The sequence below is a fragment of the Bufo bufo genome, chromosome 2 (genome assembly GCF_905171765.1).
Source record: "Bufo bufo chromosome 2, aBufBuf1.1, whole genome shotgun sequence".
In the NCBI taxonomy this organism is placed as follows: Eukaryota; Metazoa; Chordata; class Amphibia; order Anura; family Bufonidae; genus Bufo; species Bufo bufo.
Genome location: NC_053390.1, coordinates 737,796,858 through 737,816,522, shown reverse-complemented (window position 1 = coordinate 737,816,522; position 19,665 = coordinate 737,796,858). Strand labels below are relative to the sequence as shown.

Genomic DNA, 19,665 nt, shown 5'->3' with positions numbered 1-19,665 from the left:
TGTCATATATGTACAGTTTTCTAGTTCTGGGTAATCTGCCCGATTCTCAGGCTGTGAAAATGCACCATTAGTGATTACTTTTTTACTACACACAATGTAGTATATAGCCTGTATTGCACTGGACGGTATTTTGGCCAATGATCGCAATAATCTCGCAGTGTAAAGGCCCTATTGCACCATCAGATTATTAGAGGAAAGCAGTATTGTGGGTGCACAACCAAAAATATGAAAACCAAGAGGGTGCTGCATTGTAGATCGCTGCACTAACGTTATCAGCAGAAATGTCTATTGCGTCTACAAATAATGGACAGAATGGAAATAGATCTGCTGATTACATGTTGTAGCATACTGTAAGACTCACCATGGTGTGGATTAGAATGAAATCTTACTACCAAATAACTTGCAAGTTCCAGCAGCCTGAGCTATACAACAGGATATGGGGCTGTGGAGCAGAGCTTGTGCTGGTGCATGTGAAATCAACAGGATCGCCCACAGGGCCTCAGGAGACATCCCAACAGTGAGGGAATCTCATAGAGGAGCATTACTGAGAGCATGTGAAGCAACGCTGATACCAGTCAACAAACCAGTGCAATGTTATTATGTGCTGCATTACAGTAAGATATGGGGTTATTGATTTTTAATGCACAAAGGTGTCCATAGCTTTTAAGTGCTGATAATATTATTTCCTTTTACAGAGATAAAACATTTAGTTTCTCTGATAATGGACATCACTGGCTGAGGTGGGCGTCAGCTACTTTGTGCCGAGAAACAGTTCAGTTGACCACATGGCTAATTGCCTAATTTTATTGTCGTCATACTTTTATTGAAGTTTTCCATGTAAGAATCCAAAAACAATAATGAAAAAAAAATGTGTTGAGAAACCAGAGAAAGCTCTCCGAGGGCTTCATGATTAACCGGAGGCCATAGATACCAACTTCTGAAACATAATAGAGCCTCAGGATGATGATAGAAATGAACCAGGATACTAGGTCCAGACCGTAAAAATATTGGGGATGGCCAAGCATGGTGTGTAAGTAAAAAGAAAAAAAAAACACTCACCTGCTCTAGTCAACTCTGTTCCTGTGACACCTCTCCGTCCCTGTTGTTTCTGGTCCTAGCCTGACCGGAAGTGTGACGTCCAGACTTAACGCTCAGTGGCCTCAGCTGTTCAGACACAGCATGTGGCCACTGAGGCCATTTATTAGCTGGCAGTGATGAAGTGTTGGCACGTCTCACTTCTAGCCAGTCTAGGACCAGACGGGGCGAGGACGGAGATGCGCTGCAGGATCCGTAACAACCAGAGGAGGGGATTATTGTTTTTTTTTTCTGTTTGCTCACATATCATGCTCCGCCATTCCCAATTTTTTTCAGGGCCTGGACAACATTTTAAGTCGAGGACAAAGATTAAAAGAAGAGTAAAAGCCCATATTCAGTTGCCTTTCCGAAATTGTGCCAGGACCACCTGATCTGAAAAAGCTTGTGTAAAGCTTGTGCCAACTTTCTTCTAAAATAGTGCCCCTCTTGCCCATCATTTTGAGCTTAGGAATTTAGCTGGTGGTCTAATCAGTGAGTGATTTGAACATGACAGGTTCCCTCTAAGTTCCCTGCTTACATTTCTGCAACATTTTTGTGGACCTAGGAACTTTGATGAATCCCAGTCTTCAGTAACGTAACGTGAATACTTGAACCTTCACTCTAGTAGTATACTGTACATTGCGTTAGGGCTGGTTCCCCCCTCGAGGCCCTGTGACTTATCAGTTTTCTGCTCTCCTCTGAATCAGTCTGACTGGGCGGTGGTAATAATTGCATGATAAAATGGTACGAGTGGTGTTGACACGTTGACTTCCACTGAGAGTCAAGCTTATCATACTCGTTTGAAGGATGAGTTTGACCTAGACCATTCGTTCCCCACCCTTCCTGCTCAGTATCATGTACATGAATGTTAACCTTGTGAAAAGCCATCTGCAGCACATAATGGAGTAATAAGCAGAATTGGGTGTTTTGCCAGTAATTCCCATGCACCAGCGCTGAAACAGAACGTTTTATGCTACACAGCTGGCAGCATGTCATTCATCTGGACATTTATCGAAATGGCAGACAATGGTGTGAAGTCATACTCCGTTTTATTCTTCATAATGCATTCCTGATGTTTCTAGAATCACATATGACCACATTCTACTTTACCTTATTGAATGTTGAACTTCATAAATCTGAATTTTGTGGATCCAAATATTTCTTATATTTTTTTTTTACAATCTTTGGTTTATTTCAGGTACTAGTCACGGTTTATTGGCTTGGAAAAGCAGCAAACGGCTGTGCTTCCTACAGTGGAAATGACTTGGATTTGAAGGAATTTGAGGGTCTGCTGGCACAGATGAGAAAGGTATAGTATGGTTTAATAATGAGAATAAGAGCCAGTCCAATGAGTTTTATTAATAAAGAAATGAGACTCAATTGACTTCTGTGATATTCTACTTTAAAATTTTTTTCAATCTGCAGAATAACGCCTACATTATATGACTTTCACACTTGCGTTTACATTTTCCGGTATTGAGATCCGTCATAGGGTCTCAATACTGGAGAAAAACACTTCTGTTTTGTCCTACTTCATTGTCAATTGCTCCAAAATGCATTCCGTTCCTTTTGGCAAGCTGCGGTTTTCTTTCCGTCATGGGATGCGGAGCAAAACAGATCCGACATGACCCACAATGCAAGTCAAAGGGTCGGATCCGCTTTCTCAGACACAATAGAAAATGGATCCGTCCCCCGTTGACTTACAGTGGTGTCTTGGCTATGTTAAAGATAATACAACCGGATCCGTTCATAACTGATGCAGATGGTTGTATTATCAGTAACGGAAGCGATTTTCTGATTCCTGCTGGATTCAGCAAAAATGCAAGTGTGAAAGTAGCCTTAGGAATTATACCTAGACCAATACCAGTATGGTGCAGATTCTCTGAATGTGTTAGGCTGAGTTCACCCTTCAGTTATTTCCATCAGTTATTATGAGCGAACACCAGTACTGAAGCCTACTTAGAGATGAGCTATAATGTAAAGATCCGTCATAATAGAGTTCTATGGCCAAAAATAATGGTTCCTTTAGTCCCTGACGACAGGGCCGTCCAAGATAACGGAAACCAGACGGTACCATTATTTTTGGTCATAGAACTCTATTATGACGGATCAAAACAGAATACCTGTAAAGGTTTCCGTTTTTAATTCCGTCTTAGGCCTCTTTCACACTTGCGTTATCCGGATCCGGCATGTACTCCACTTGCCGGAATTACACTCCGGATCCGGAAAAACGCAAGTGTACTGAAAGCATTTGAAGACGGAACCGTCTTCCAAATGCGTTCAGTGTTACTATGGCACCCAGGACGCTATTAAAGTCCTGGTTGCCATAGTAGTAGTGGGGAGCGGGGGAGCGGTATACTTACAGTCCGTGTGGCTCCCGGGGCGCTCCAGAGTGACGTCAGAGCGCCCCATGCGCATGGATGACGTGATCCATGTGATCACATGATCCATGAGCTTGGGGCGCCCTGACGTCACTCTGGAGCGCCCGGGGAGCCGCACGGACGGTAAGTACACTGCTCCCCGCTCCCCACTACACTTTACCATGGCTGCCAGGACTTTAGCGTCCCGGCAGCCATGGTAACCACTCTGAAAAAGCTAAATGTCGGATGCGGCAATGCGCCGAAACGACGTTTAGCTTAAGGCCGGATCCGGATTGATGCCTTTCAATGGGCATTAATTCCGGATCCGGCCTTGCGGCAAGTGTTCCGGATTTTTGGCCGGAGCAAAAAAGCGCAGCATGCTGCGGTATTTTCTCCGGCCAAAAAACGTTCCGTTCCGGAACTGAAGACATCCTGATGCATCCTGAACGGATTTCTCTCCATTCAGAATGCATTAGGATAATCCTGATCAGGATTCTTCCGGCATAGAGCCCCGACGACGGAACTCTATGCCGGAAGACAACAACGCAGGTGTGAAAGAGCCCTTACAATTCTTTTATTTTCTGTTACAAGCATTTCTATAATGGAAAGCAATAATGGAATTGAAACCGCCAATGTGACCCACCCCCCTCCCCCTTGTTCTGCTAATTTATATTCTTTTGTGATCAAATGGCAAGAAATTTGAACCATCAATCTAAGGCCCTGTTCACACAACCATATTTCCGGTCCGCATACGCTCTTCATTTTTTGTGGATCGGATGCAGACCAATTAATTTCTATTCCATTTCAAACCCATTCATTTTCCACATCCATATGTCCATTCCGCAGCTCGCAAAAAACATAGAACATGTCCTATTCTTATCCATTTTGCGGCAAGAATAGGTATCGTTATGATGGGGCCCGCAAAAAGTGTGGGATGCACACGGATGGCATCTGTATTTTGGACCTTACTGACCAAGCGTTTTTCTTCCATTTTTCATAGTTGCGTTCCAAGAGCTTTTTTATTTTTCCGTCTATATAGCTTTATGAGAGCTTGTTTTTTGCGGGAGAAGTTGTAGTTTTTAATGGTGCCATTTTGGGGTACACATAACTTTCTGATTAACTTTTGTTAACTCTTTCTGGGAGGGAGATGGGAAAAACAGCAATACTGCCACTGCGTTTTTACGTTATAAATTTTACGGTATTCATTTTTCGATATAAATAACATAATTTATTTATTCTATGGGTCACTGCGATTACAGTGATACCAAACACATATAGTTTTTTTTACGTTTTACTACTTTTTTGCAATAAAACCTCATTTTTTTTAAAGAAAAAAATGTTTTTGCATTGCCACATCCCAAGACGCATAACTTTTTTATTTTTCTTTCTATTGAGTTGTGTGAGGGCTTTTGCGGGACTACTTGTTTTTTTTCATTGGTATCATTTTGGAGTAAATGGCGCTTTTTGATCGCTCGTTATTAAATTTTTTCTGTGGCAACTAAGAATAAATTAGCAATTCAGTCTTTTTTTTTTGTTCTTTTTTTATGGCGTTCACCGTAGGGGATAATTTATGTGATATTTATGTAGTCCAGGTCGTTACGGATGCTGCAATACCAAACATATAGGGGAGATTTTTTTTTTGTAATTTTTTTTATTTAATATAGGTGTTTTTTTTTTTCGTTTTTTTCACCACTTAATAGTCCTACAAGGGGACTATAACAGACAATATTTTGATTGCTTATAAAATGCTATGTATTATCCCTATAATGCATTGCCATTTAATAGCTATGCTATTCTAACATTGACCAGCAGGCTATGCCAGAGAGGTGCAGCCTACTGGAAATTACTGAAGGCTGGTCTGGGGCCTACATCAGAGCCCTACAAGCATTCACACACATCGGCACCCCCCGATTGTATTTGCAGGGTGCTGATGGGAGACAGAGGGAGTCCGCTCCCTCTGTCCGCACGTTACATGCGGCGGGCGCCATTGCCCGGATCAGCACTCCTGCTGGTCTAGGCTGTTAGAGCAGGGCCGCGGCTCTCATGTGAGAGCCAGCTCCCCGCTGCACGGTGGACCCAGCCTTTGGCCCCTTAGTGACCGCCGTAAAAAGGCGTTTGGGTGGTCACTAAGGGGTTAAACTCCTGTAGAAATATCCTATCCTTGCCTGCAAAACGGACAAGAATAGGACATGTATCTTTTTTTAACCCCATTGAAATGAATGGGTCTGCATCTGATCCGCAAAAAATAGTTGTGTGCCTAATCATACTTGTGAATACACTATAAGGGAAGCGCAAGTTCCCAAGTTGAATCATTTTGTAGTTGGTGACCCACCTGCTGTAGAATGGGAGAACTTGAATAGGAGCTGAGCTGCAGTACCCCTACATGGCCACTACACAGTGGACGAGCCTTCTGCTTCTGGCTCTGTCCATTGTATAGTTTCTGGCATTAGTGTCTGTCTGAAACAGTCGATTGGTGGATGTCAGACCCCCCCCCCCCCCCCCTCCCCCTAACGAACTGATTTTGATGTCCTATCCTGAGGATAGGTTAGGTAGTCCCAGAAAACCCCTTTAATTATCATGGATTGCTGGATCTTGCTGGGCCCCAGAAAACTAGTAAGCATTGAACATTGCTTGTACAGTAATTTTAAGTAGGGTACCACGTTAGGGTTTTATTTTACATAAAGGGTATTTTCATCATTGATTATGTTCCATCTTACAGGGTTGGGGAAATGTAGTGCTTATTAATGATGGATAATGCACTGCTGGAGAAACGAGCAGAAACTTGGTTGAGATAAAAATCATTATTGTCAAGATGGGGAACAATGAAATTGTAAAGATCAAATGTTTTGGAGGGAATTATTTTTTCAATTTTTTTTAGCTATATTTTGTAACTTTGGCTGCATTTATGAATTATTTGTTAACATTCCTGAACCAAAGCGCTTGATGTTTGCTCAGCATTGTGCAATTTGTAAAGAAATAAACCTCATCTGGTCTGGTCTTGCTTGGCTGCAGATGGTTTAGCTTCTGATGGATCCCAAAGATTGAAGCAAATACCTTCAGGGAAATACATGATGACATATATTGTGTTTTTTCCCCCAGCATTTCCTTGCCCTTCTTATGAACGCTTGAGAAGTTTGTAGTTTGTGAGTTTGTTGGCTTTGCTACTAGTATACAGCACAGAGTACACTCACATTGTGTATATGGTGGTAAACGTTTTGCTGACATCACTGGTCACAAATTACCTCCTCTTAGACCCTGTCCTCCAGTGACCAGATCCCACAATGCAGACAGGTCATTCAGATGTCTGTATTTTCCTTTTCCTGTTTGCTGAATTCAACAGGGTCTTTATTTGGAAAGCGTTAAGGGTGTTTTATACTGACCTTTCCTCCGAAGGATTTCCCTCCTTGGCTGAACACTGCTTGCCCTGTGAAAAATGTAGCAAGACTAGACAGTCAAAGGCGGCCATTGTTCTTGTACTCCGAATTTGTGGGTCAGCTGAGAGTGTTCTTGGCCCCCTGCAGTTATGAGCTGGCAAAGACTGGTCAGTCTTTATGCATTTATATGTTTAGTACTGTACTGTCCCTTTAACATATTCGTAAATTAGAAGACACCACATGTAGATACACATTTTTACTTGACATACTGTTTCCAGTTGTTGGTCAGGTGACTTGACAATTGTTACCCATAAATATTACAATTCTACTTGTTATTACAGGACACCTGTCATGCACCACTTTCAGGTACTAGTTTTACTTGAAAAGTGGGAGGAATAGGTTTAAATAAAAAGCAAGTGCTCACTGATCTGGTGACTTTTCTAACCATACTTCCCTGCTCCAGGGCTTGACCCACAGGAATGAGCTTGGACGGTAATCTCGGGCAGTCATTGTCTGAAGCGGGTCACTGCTGCCAGTAGTGATTGACTAAGCAGGTGGTCCAAGACATTTCCTCTGTGTCAAGCCCTTCAGCAGGAAGTGCAGAGCTGCGGGGACTGAAGCAGTGTTGGAACAGCAGCCACGAGGGAATTTTTAACCCAGTCAGTCCCCTTGTTAAATAAAATTATTCCCCTGGAAAATTTCTTCATATTTTTTTTTTTTTTTAGGAAAATGAAGACATTGAAAGTCCTAAAAGGAACATCCGTGACAGTGGTTATATAGACTGCTGGGATTCAGAGAGAAGTGACTCGCTATCTCCCCCAAGACATGGAAGAGATGATTCGTTTGATAGCCTGGACTCCTTTGGCTCTCGATCACAACAGACACCATCTCCAGATGTAATTCTGAGGGGCAGCAGTGATGGTGAGTGTCCCGAGTAACTGTGATGTCTATAAAGAACAGTCCCAATGTAAGTTCTCTTCAAGTTTTACAAGGCTGCACGGTATGTCATGATTAACTGGTTGTGTTAGGAGTCTAGTATGTATTTGCTATGAAATGTAATTCATCCAATAAGAGACTATTATTTTTTTTCTGCAGAACACATCTATATTATAGGGTTCAAAGGTTTTATACAGTACAGTACACAGGTTTTATGCAGGTGTGGAAAAATGGTGCAAAATAAGAATGCTTTAAAAAATTAAAAGTATGAAAATGCAAAATGAATGAAAATGAACTCTAAATTCAATCAATATTTGGTGTGACCACCCTTTTGCCTTTACAACAGCATCAATTCTTCTAGGTACACTTGCGCATTTTTTTTATTTTTTTTAAATAGTTTTTATTTGAAACTAATGGAACAATTACATTATTAAACAAAGCATAAATTGTACTCCTGCCCCCCCCCACCCAGGCCAATCACCCAACTCCGAACCTCCCCATTCCGGCGATGCATCTCATTCTCTTAATCAAATAAGAAAATTTATATAGGAAAAAAGAATACATAGGTGGAGGGCGGGAGGTAAAAGGGGAAGGGATCACAAAAGGAGACCTACCACATCCATTCTCCCCATATCTTGGACCATTTTTCTTTAGAATTCCTCTGGGTGTACAAAATATTCTCATATCTCTTGACCGTGTTTACTAAATGTATTCATTTATTAAAGGGATTCTGTCACCTATTGAGCTGCGGACATGCACGGCTAGATCGCCGCTAGCATGACCGAGGTAGCTGCCGGTCTGCGCCGTCTTAATGCTATACATACGGTACTACAGTAAGTACAGAACAGTGCAGTATACATTAAGATATGGATCGGATCGGTGTATTAGAGTAGTCACTGCACCGGGCCCCGCCATGAGTGTCCCCGCCTCCTCCCTCCACACTGATACTTCGCTGGCCGCGCTGTGCAGCATAGCGGCCAGCGAAGTATCCGCTTTGAGGGGAAAAAAGTGCGTCTTATAAAGCTAAAAATACGGTATTTTATAAAACATCCATATAAATCTAATACATCTAGTGTGGGACGCAGCCCAACAAAATATCAGGATAATTAAACAAGAGAACGATGGTCCTCAAAAGTTTTCTGTAAGAATATTAAGAGACAATGAATGATTATTGCTCAGGTTGGTGTGCCTAGGTTAATTGAACACTAAAGTGTTGGTTGGGGAGTATGGGAACTCTGTATGGTTTCAGTTTTACGGATGGGGAAGGAGAAGAGTGGAGGGGGAAAGAAGGGTAAGAGTGCAGAGAAAAAAAAAAAAAAAAAATCCTCTTTCTGTATATAAAGCAATAATAATGTGTCCCTCTCAAGTCTGAATTCTGGAGAATTTTGAAATGTAATCCAATATCGCCATGTTTTATGGAATTTATTGTCAGTACCTCTCAGTGAAGCTGTTAGATCCTCCATCCTCACGGTCTCCTGTATTTTGTTAATCCACATTGTCATTGTGGGGGCAGAAACTTGTCTCCACATACAAGGGATATATGCTATGGCGGCATTGACCAAATGTTGCACCACCGACTTCTTATGTTGCCTCGGGGATCTCGCTATAATGGAGCAGGAAAAAAGATGGTGTCTTAGGTAGCTCAATAAGAGGTGAATTTAGACGTGAAACGCCATACCTCACCCCAAAAGCCGGCAAGCACGGGGCACTCCCAGAAGACATGTAACATCAACCCCCTAGCTCCTCTGCATCGCCAACAAAGTTGCAAAACTGTAAGGAAGATTGAGTGCAGTTTGGTGGGTACTCTGTACCATCTGGAGAGGACTTTAAACCCTGCTTCTTGTATGTTGCTTGCAATGGAGGTCTTATGTGTAAATGTGTATAGTCGGTCTCACTGTTCTGGTGAGAAGGTAGGTCCCAAGTCCCTTTCCCAATTAAGTAGGTAGGTTGGAGGCAATTGGTTAGGAGGTGAGATCAGCAGAATATACAGTCGGAAGAGCCATGAGTCAGACATAATAAAGTGATGTGCTCTAAATCTATTATCCGACAGTAGTCTCTGGAACGATCCTTGTTCTAGTCCAGGGAGGAACCTAGGATTCGCCAAAATTGGGTACATCAGTGAGGGGACAGAGAGATGCCCGGTTTTCCAGGATGGAGGAAATAGACTGAAGAGTCGGTCCTATTGTGGGATGAAGTCGTGCTGCTAATGGTATGTGGGACTCCAGCCATGGCGTTGTGGACAGTGGGGTGGCTAGGAAGGATTGCTCCACATTTACCCATTGTTTATTTGCTTGGTGACGGCATCAGTCTACTATTCTCAGGAGGTGTGTGGCTCTATGGTAGGCAATGAAGTCCGGTAGGCCCAGTCCTCCCCGAAGTTTGGGGCGGAATAGGACAGAACGGGCTATTCTTGGGGTTTTTCCTGCCCATATGAAGCGTGTGAGTACTGTTAGTAAAGTATGGAAGAATAATCTGGGGATGTCTATAGGCATGGCTTGGAAGAAATAAAGTATTCTGGCTAAAATATTCATTTTGAAAATAGAGATTCGTCCAAACCATGTGAATGTGCCCTTGTGGCAGCGGTCTAAATCCGCCTTTATTGTCCGAAGAAGAGGGGGTAGTTCGCTGAGTAAAGATCGGGCAGGTTGGAAGTTACATTTATTCCCAGGTATCTAAGTGAGGATCTTGTCCATTTAAATAGAAAATTATACACCAGTTCCAATCTAGTGGGGAGAGTAATGTTCAATGCTTCTGATTTTGGAAAGTTTATCTTAAAATTTTACAATTGCATGTAATGTTTAAGTTTCTGTAAAAAGGTTTGGTAGTGATATGCGGAGGTTGGTAAGGAAGAATAGTAGGTCATCCGCGTAGGCTGCTACTTTATGTGAGGTTCCCCGAATTTGCAAACCCGATATGTCGTGGTTAGTTCTTATGTTGCCTAGAAGCGGTTCTAGACAGAGTATAAATGTTAGGGGGGATAGGGTACACCCCTGTCTCGTACCATTTCTTATAGGAAAGGGCATTGAAAATTGGCCATTCACCTTAACCGATGCTGTGGGGTTAGAGTATAAATTGTGGATACGGGCCATCATTGTCTCACCCAATTCCACATGCTTCAATGTTTCAAACATTAATGTCCAATCAACTCTGTCAAACGCTTTGTTAGCGTCGGTTGAGAGGAGAAACATAGGCAACTTAGACGTGATTGCATGATATATCATATTTATGGCCCTAGTGGTGTTATCTGTTATCCCGGGCCTCCCTCATGGGCATAAATCCAGTTTGGTCTAAGTGGATAATTTGTTGCAAATACGGGATAAGACGGACAGCTAAGATTTTGGGGAATAATTTTAGGTCAACATTGATGAGGGAAATGGGTCGATAACTTTGACACAGATGGATCTTTCCCTTCCTTGGGAATTACCATAATATGAGCCCTGAAGGTGGACAAAAAGTGCAGGGACAGTATGTCAATGAAAGATTTATAGAATGACCAGGGCAGGCCGTCCGGACCGGGTGCTTTGCCCGCTTGGGAATCCTTGATGGCCGATGTCAAGTCAGCAGCCGATAGGGGAGACTCCAGGACGGCAATTGCTTCCGTGGAGAGGCAACCCAGACCCGAGGCCGATAGGTATGTACGAATCGATTTTGTATATTCGCTTCTCGGTTCTGAGCTGTGGACGCACGTAGGTTATATAGTGATTGATACCATGCTTTAAAAGTTTCAGCTATCTTTCGGGACAGTGTCACCCATTGACCAGAACTATCTTAAAAAACGGTACATAAGAATGTGTTCTGGCTTTGCGCAACGCCCGTGCTAGGGTCCTTCCGGGTTTATTCCCATGCTCAAAATAGTGTCTGTGACATTTTTATATAGGATAGGAGTACACTCCCGTGCTCGTTTTAAGATCATGTCTCTATCCCGGGAAGCAAGCATCTTGACCAATAGTGCCCTTGGCTGCCCTCCAGGAATCGGTTTTCCCCCGGGAATCTGGTGGGCCCTCTCGATTTAGAAACAATGGTGAAAAGTGTTCCTTCCCAAAGTTCACAAAGATTAAGGATTAGGGTTGTTTCGGGTATCAAACTTTCGATACCCAATCGATACTTTTATGCCAGTATCGATTCGGTTTCAGGATGTTAATTTTTTTGATACTAGACTTTCCTGTTATGGCGCTCACGCAGACAGTTGAGAAGGAGGGAGGGAGTCCCTCCCTCCTATGATGTGGCCGCGCTGAGCCCAATGAAGTGAGCGGGCTCTGAAGCTGCCCGCACCACTGCCCCCAATGAATGTGACGCTATTAATTAAAGCAGGAGGCGGGACGGGGGAGGCAATACACTCTGCGCCGTCTGGGCTAATGATCTCGGCTAACGGCAGCAGCCTCCTCCTCCTGAGTGTCCTCCCCAGAGTCAAGCAGCCAGCATAGAACGTGCCTGGCCACTGTGCCACCAATGATAACTAAACTTTAATACAAATACAGGAGGCAGGTGCCGGCGGTACCCGCCTCCTGTATCTGTATTAAAGGTTAATTATCATTGGTGGTGCAGTGCGCCCTCCCCCCAGTATTAAAATCATTGGTGGCAGTGGCCACAGGGTCCCCTCTTCATTGGTGGCAGTGACAGCTTGTGATCGGATCCCCAGCAGTGTAATCCTAGGGCTCCGATCGGTTACCATGGCAGCCAGGACGCTACTGAAGCCCTCCATGGTAATCTCCCTGCTGCTGTGTGTACTATGCACAGGACAGCAATTTTACATATCAAATATATAAACAATAAATAAACATATTACATATCGCCATGTCTAAAATGTCTAAACTATTAAAATATTTTAAAAAAACTCCTATGCAGTGAATGCCATAACAGAAAAAATAAATTTAAAAAAAACGCACGATTCACAAAAAAAAAAATTGGATAGGAATGTTCAATTATGTGGCGGACTATTTTATAAAATGCGGAATGCACGCGGCTTTTTTGGTGTTTTATTTTTTTTGCGTTGTATCGAGTATCGCAATACTTTTTTTATGGTATCGAAACCGATTCAAAATTCAAAACAACCCTATTAAGGATTGTACCGTTCCAGCAGTTTTTTTCCCCCCTCCACCCTCAGGGAGCCAGAGGATTCTAACATTAGATCTTCTCGACCTATCTTCCAGGTCCACAACTTTTTGTTTTCAAATTATTATAGTCCGTTTTTAAAGTGGCAATTTCAGGTTTAAATACTTATTGGTCTAGGGAACTCAGTATTTTCTATATCGATGACTCTATCTCGTATCTTTGTTAGGTCATCTTTTGTTATAGCCACGTCTGTCTGGACTGTCCCCAGTTGCAATGCGACATCATGTATCACCTTTCCGTTATTTTTGACGGCTGATAGAATCTCCTCCAATGGAGAAAACTCCCCCATTGGAGCGTCCATTTCTTCTGCCCTCTCAACCTCTCCACTCTGAGGATATTCATCTGGTGTCTCATCTGGTCTGGGTTCTAGGGTGTTCTTTCTCATATTTATATCCTGTTTCCCCTTTTGTCTGGCCCTGATATTTACATTTGGTGATTTTAAGAATTGCTCAATTCTAGCAGAGTCTACCGGTCTCTGTCCTGATTTCGATGATGACCAGTCTGTTGATCGCCTTGATTTGTTGTTTTTTGTTTTTTCCCCCTTTCTTTTTCCTTTCCCTTCTCCTTTCTCTACTTTTATTTATTATTATAAATGAACCAGGGAGAGGAAAAGACAGGAGAAACAACATGGATAAATCTCACCACACTAGAGTGTCTTCGGAGAGGACAGGGGCCTCAGGCTCTTACTCTGCTTCTTTCCGGGAATGCAGGGGAGAGAGGGATAGAGCGCCTCCAAGAAGTGTAGAATACGGTCCTTATATTGACATGGAGTGGGGCACTAATCTTCTAGTACTTCTGAGGCGACACACCAGAGATCCGGACATCTCGCTAAGGTCCAGGGGACCAAAAAAACAGACAGAACACGGAGCCACAGTAGACAGACAGAGGGCCGGAACACAGGGTGAACACACGCCACACGATGCAGGGGACAGGAGGGGGGACCAGAGGAAGCAGGACAGAGAGTAGATGCGCTAGTCACGCGTGATGTTTCTCTCTCGCCTCACAGTTCTTAGCCGAAGTCAGCCAGGCAGCTCAACCGGAAACCACGCACAGAACCATCAGCGCAGAGGGTAAATGCCAAGGAGCAAGGGCGGCAAGGAGGAACAGGAGCGGAGAGAGGCAGGTGATGGGGCTCATACAGGTCGAGAGTAACTTCCTTGTTCTGTGTCCCGGATCTTAGCACGTATCTCGAGCGTAGTGATTCAGAGGTCTTGGACGTGTTAATCCAGCAGAGGAGCGCTAAGTTCACAGCAAAAGATTTATAGGAGGTGGGTCAGGGGAGAGGAGGAGGGCGCGACGTCACTTCCTCACGTCATCACATCTCCCAAACACTAAGTGTTGCTCACAGTTTTTTAAAAACCTCGGCAGGGAGTGTGTTCCAAACATCTTGGAGAACTAACCACAGATCTACTTTGGATGTAGATTTGCTCAAATCCTTCTGTCTCCATCTAATTCCAGAGAGACTCAATGATGTAGAGATCAGGGCTCTGTGGGTGCCATATCATCACTTGTTCTTCTTTACACTGAAGATGGTTCTTAATGGCACGGCCATATATTTGGGGTCATTTTTCTGCTGCAGAAGAATTTTGGAGCCAATCAAACACCTCCCTGATAGAATTGCATGAAGGATAGGTATCTGCCTGCATTTCTCAGCATTGAGGATACAGTTAATCCTGAAGACGTTGAAAGCTTTGGACACTGTGTCTGACCAAGGAAACATCATATTTACTTCCCTTCGAAATCACAAGATGTCCAACAGTGCTGTAAGTTCAGAACTAGCAGAAAATAGTGGAACCGAGGTACACCCATCTTCTGTTCGGATATTCGGATAAGTCTGGCCAGAATTGCAGCCAAAAAGCCATAACTTTGTGGAAACAAGGCATTACTCAACTATGCATTAAACATGGCAACAGGGTGCAGAAAAATGGCAATAGGTGCTTCTGACTGATGAGTCAAAATTTGCAATTAATGGTTAGAAATACAGTCAGATACTTATCCTCATGTAATACCATCAGGGAAGCGACTGATTAGCTCCAAATGTATTCTGCAGCATGACTACAACTCCAACATACAGCCAATGTCATTAAGAACTATCTTCAGCAAAGAAGAACAAGAAGTCCTGGAGGTGAGGAATATGGCCAACACAGAGCCCTCCTCTCAAAATCACTGAGTCTGTCTTATATAAGACCGAGACAGAGGATTTGAACAAGATTACATTCACAGAAGATTTGTGGTTAGTTCGCCAACATGTTTGGAACAACCTCTCTGCCGATAACTTCACTATTGTATCTCCTCCCTGTAATGTCCTCTGTTAGCACATAAGAATGGCCTGGGCATGATAGCAGTTGCAATTCTTTCACTCCCTTTCTGTATCATCCAATAGCAAATTCTTAAAGGCAGCGAGAAAAGGAGTTGAATATCGCAGTTAGGCACCATGTTTGTTGAGTATGGCAATTATTTAACTTATAGATTTCTAGTGTCACTTGGCTGGCACAGTTATATAGATTATGGTTTCCATTCTTTGACAGCTCATTTTCTAAAGGAGCTGTCAAAAATTAAAGGTGGGATTTGATTGGTTGCTATGGGCAACTAAGCCAGTTCTACTTTATACCAGTTTGATAAATGACCCCATATTTACATACATTGACTGAAGTGGAGTCAGACTTTAGATGTTCATCGAAAGTAATGTAACCAATATTCTGTTCTGAATTTCTGAACTGTTAAACTGTCTATTGTTGTAGTGAGAACTTTCTGGTATTCCTGAGCAATTCCAGGACAGGTTCATTTTATAGCCGAAAACCCTGAGCTTGAATAAACAGGTTTCAGGCACCTTCACGGTTCTCGGGCTGCCTGATATTTACCTAGCTTTTATTTGATTTGTGCAGACTAAATCACTCAAACTTTTTGTGACTATGTCAAGAGTATGCATTAAATATGAAATGTGGTACATGTTTCGAAATGCCAGTAAGGGATTTAGACATCCTCAGCTGCAAGTTATTGTGAGTTTTTTCGTATCATTTCAGTATATTCTTTGTTTTCACAAAGTTTAACTGCTTACTGCCCACCCACTCACCATGTACATTGGGGCAAGCATTTCTGTACAGACACTTTAAAGTATCCTCAATGAGACCGTAGCTATGCTCTAATCTGCTGCGGGAGCGGGGAGTCCGCTGTCAGTGACCTAGATCAGCTCCGACAGTCTTGCTCCTTCTCCGCTGCTCCGAGTAGTGGGGCAACCACAAAGGCTTTGCTTCAGCAAGTGGTGCAGCAGCTGTTCATGCGCCACTCCCCAGTTATGTAGAGCTGCATGCACAGTTGCTGCTTTAGTAGCGGAGCAAAAGCGCAGGAGTGAGATTGTCAGGGCTGGCCAATAGCTGTCCATGAAGTGGCAGGACGAGGGTCCTCAGCTTCAGGAATACCCCGTCGCAGGTGCAGAAGTCTAATGAGACACAAAGATTTATTATGAATTGGTTTGCTCATCTCTGCAGAAGTGTGAATTTTATCATCCCCATAGAATAGTATAGTTTATTGCAAACTATTTTAAACATTGGCCACTCTCTAAATGCTTACACAATGTTGTAATGCCCTTATTAAAGCATCATTGGCCGAATAGCTGAAGAATGTAATAAAGTTGAAAACTGTACAGAAAACAAACAAGCGGCGGAGGAAATAAGACCTAGTGTATATATGTGAAAATCAAGGATTGAGGCTTGGCAGGAAGACTTGCTAGGATACCCGACATGGAAACAAAGCAAGGTTAAGTGGTTTTGCTATAAATCTGCCCACACAAGAGTTGGGTTTCAGTGTTGACATTTGCTCGAAACATAATGAAATATTTAGAAAGCACTTATGCCGATCGGCTGCAAAATGAGCCCTAAATATGCACAGCAGGAGCTGGAAGATCTGACAGCTTTAACAAGTCTCAGGATAAGTTCTGGCAGATTACTTGGAGTCTGTTATAAATCTGGCATCTACAGAAGATTCCATTGACATAACCTATATATATTATCTATAATATTATCTCCTACATTCTTCTGTTCTTGTTCACTGTGGGTCTAAAAGGGACTGCTTCTTAAGTTGGGTTCATATCTGTGTCCCTATGTCCGTTTTTATGTTCCATCATAGGAGCAGAAAAACAAAAATAAAAGTAATGACGGATCCACCATATGGTGGACATAAATGGTACACCCGACAGACCCATGTTGACTATAATGTGTTCTACTGGGTTTCTATCATGGCATCTGTTTCATAAAAAAATAAAAAAAAATAATGAATGGGCACTGGAGGCTCCTAATAGAACCTCCAACACAGGTGAACCCAGTGTTTGGAGGCAAGTCCTTTACTCAGTACAAAGAATGAAGAATGGGAACTGTGTAACACCATTTACATTATATTGAACTTAAAGAGGCTCTGTCAGCATGATCAACCCTATTAAACCATGCATACTGCCTGGTAGGGCTCAGCATTCTGATTAAAACTATACCTTTCCTTTGTCTATATCAGGGATGGCCAACCTGAGGCTCTCCAGCTGTTGCAAAACTACAACTCCCATCATGCCCAGACAGTCTACAGCTATTAGCCTACAGCAGGGCATGGTGGGAGGTGTAGTTTTACAACAGCTGGAGAGCCGCAGGTTGGCCATGCCTGGTCTATATGCTAAACAGCTGCAAGCTGCAGAGATATGTGTTTTTATTCTTATGCAAATAAGAAAGTTGGAGCAACAGGGGGCAGGCTGAATCCTTGGAGCAATACTTTTGTAACACCCCCTGTGCACTGCACACTTCCCCTTCACCTTGATTGACAGGGCTAAATATCTGCATGGTGAGGGCAGAGCTGTGTCCTAGCATGCACATATATTATACACAACTTACTATAACCTTACCATAATGAGAAGAGTAGATTTCTATGTTTAGAAAGCTAATATACCATACATTTTAATATAAAAATACAAAAATATGTGTTAACTTTCTAAGTATAGAAAAAACATTCCTCTCTATGAAGTGAGGCTTTGTGGTAAGTGGCCTGCTTGCATGTAGAGATCCTAAGTTCAAGCCCCAGGAAAGACTCATGTTTTTTTTTCTTCTGTTATTTTTTTCTCTCACATTCAACCTATAATTAAAGACTATAGCTTTACTATATTGAGAATAATGTTTTTATCCTTAGAAACGTAAAACAAAATTACTGGTTTGTTCATATGCACAATGTATGATTATAAAGAAACCAGGAATATGTATTCACTTTCCAAGTATAAAACACATTATTCTCAATATAATAAGACTATAGCATTTTATTATGGTTTTAATGAGGGAGAAGAAAAATATCTGAATAAACTGGAAGTCTCTCCAAAGATGCAAACCTCTATATGCAATGCTGACCACTTAACTCCAGGCCATAGCCTTATCATATTGAGGGCTGTGGTTTTTCTATACATAGAAAGCCAATACATATTAGTATTACTCTATTCATTATAATCATTTATTGTGTCTGTGAATAAAGCAGTAATATTTATTAGCTTTCTAAGCATAGAAACCACTTTTCTCAATGTGGTAAAGCTATAGTACATAATGTATATGATATGGGCATGCTAGGACACAGCTCTGCCCTCAGCATGATGCTGTATAGCCCTGTCAATCAAGGGAAGGGGGAGTATCCAGAGCACAGGGGTGTTACAAGAGCAGTGCTCCAAGGATTTAATACTGCCGCCTGGTCCTCCATCTTGCTCATTGGCATATGAATAAAATGCAGATATCTATGCAGCTGTTTAGCAGGCAGACCAAAGAAATAAGCATGGTGAGCCCTACCAGGCAGTGTGCCTGGATTAATAAGGTTCATCATGCTGACAGAGCCTCTTCTAACCATCATTCTGTGCGCTCATAATTTTTTTGTATTTGATATTCAATTTTTAGGAAGGGGAAGTGATTCAGAGTCTGATTTACCTAATCGACGGCTACCCGATGTTAGGAAAGATGATATGTCTACCAGACGGGTCTCTTTTGGCGAAAACAAAATAATAGTGCCTTTTAACCAGTACCTCCCCAACAAAAGCAACCAGACGTCATACATCCCAGCTCCCCTGCGCAAGAAGAAGGCTGAACGGGAGGATTACCGAAAAAGTTGGAGTACCGCCACTTCACCACTAGGCGGAGAAAGGCCATTCAGGTAATATTGTACTCCCATATCCACTGTGAGATGCTTCCTGCATAGACATCTCAGAAACAGTTTTATCATAAATATAACCCTGTCATTATGGTGCTGTCTCTTAGTGCAGGACATGCTGATTTCACTTATGAGTTAATCTAAAAGTTGTTTTTAAAAACTTTACATGTTTAACTGTGGAGTAGGCAGCCATCAAGGAAAATGCTGCAGCAAATCCAGTGGGCTCCACTCACCCTATTCAAATCAGTGACCCTTTTGGACCTAGGAAAAAAATTAATATTCGGTTCAGTACCCAGAGGCTAGATAATTGCTTTTTATGGTCTGTGTTTAAAACATAACATTCCACTCACCCTCCCACCGCTGATTGACAGGAATATTCCTATTTCTTTTCATGGGGAAAAACGGGTCAATCAGCATATGAAGTTCAGGGGGAGCCCAGGAATCATTTATATAATTGGACTTGTTGCTGCAGTGGACTCCTTGCTGTGGCAGTGCATTGTGCAGTTTAAAATGCAAGTGGAGTAGTTAAATTACACTTTATATTAACGCATTCCTCTTTAATTATAAAACCATTACTGACTGCATCTACCACTAGGGGGAGATATGGAGCTAACGGCATTTTTTTTTTTACGACATTAGGCAGTCCAAGTGTT

General features: G+C 42.5%; 1 protein-coding gene across 5 annotated transcripts in view; it reads left to right on the top strand.

Moving 5' to 3' along the window:
* The window catches only part of LIMCH1 (LIM and calponin homology domains 1), a 264,731-nt gene that overhangs the window by 177,726 nt on the left and 67,340 nt on the right, over positions 1-19,665 (top strand). For all 5 annotated transcript variants that reach the window (XM_040418931.1, XM_040418932.1, XM_040418933.1 and 2 more), the window contains 3 exons: positions 2,273-2,383; positions 7,534-7,729; positions 18,763-19,015. In XM_040418931.1, coding sequence (XP_040274865.1) covers positions 2,273-2,383; positions 7,534-7,729; positions 18,763-19,015 — 560 coding nt within the window. The remainder of the gene's footprint in view (positions 1-2,272; positions 2,384-7,533; positions 7,730-18,762; positions 19,016-19,665) is intronic.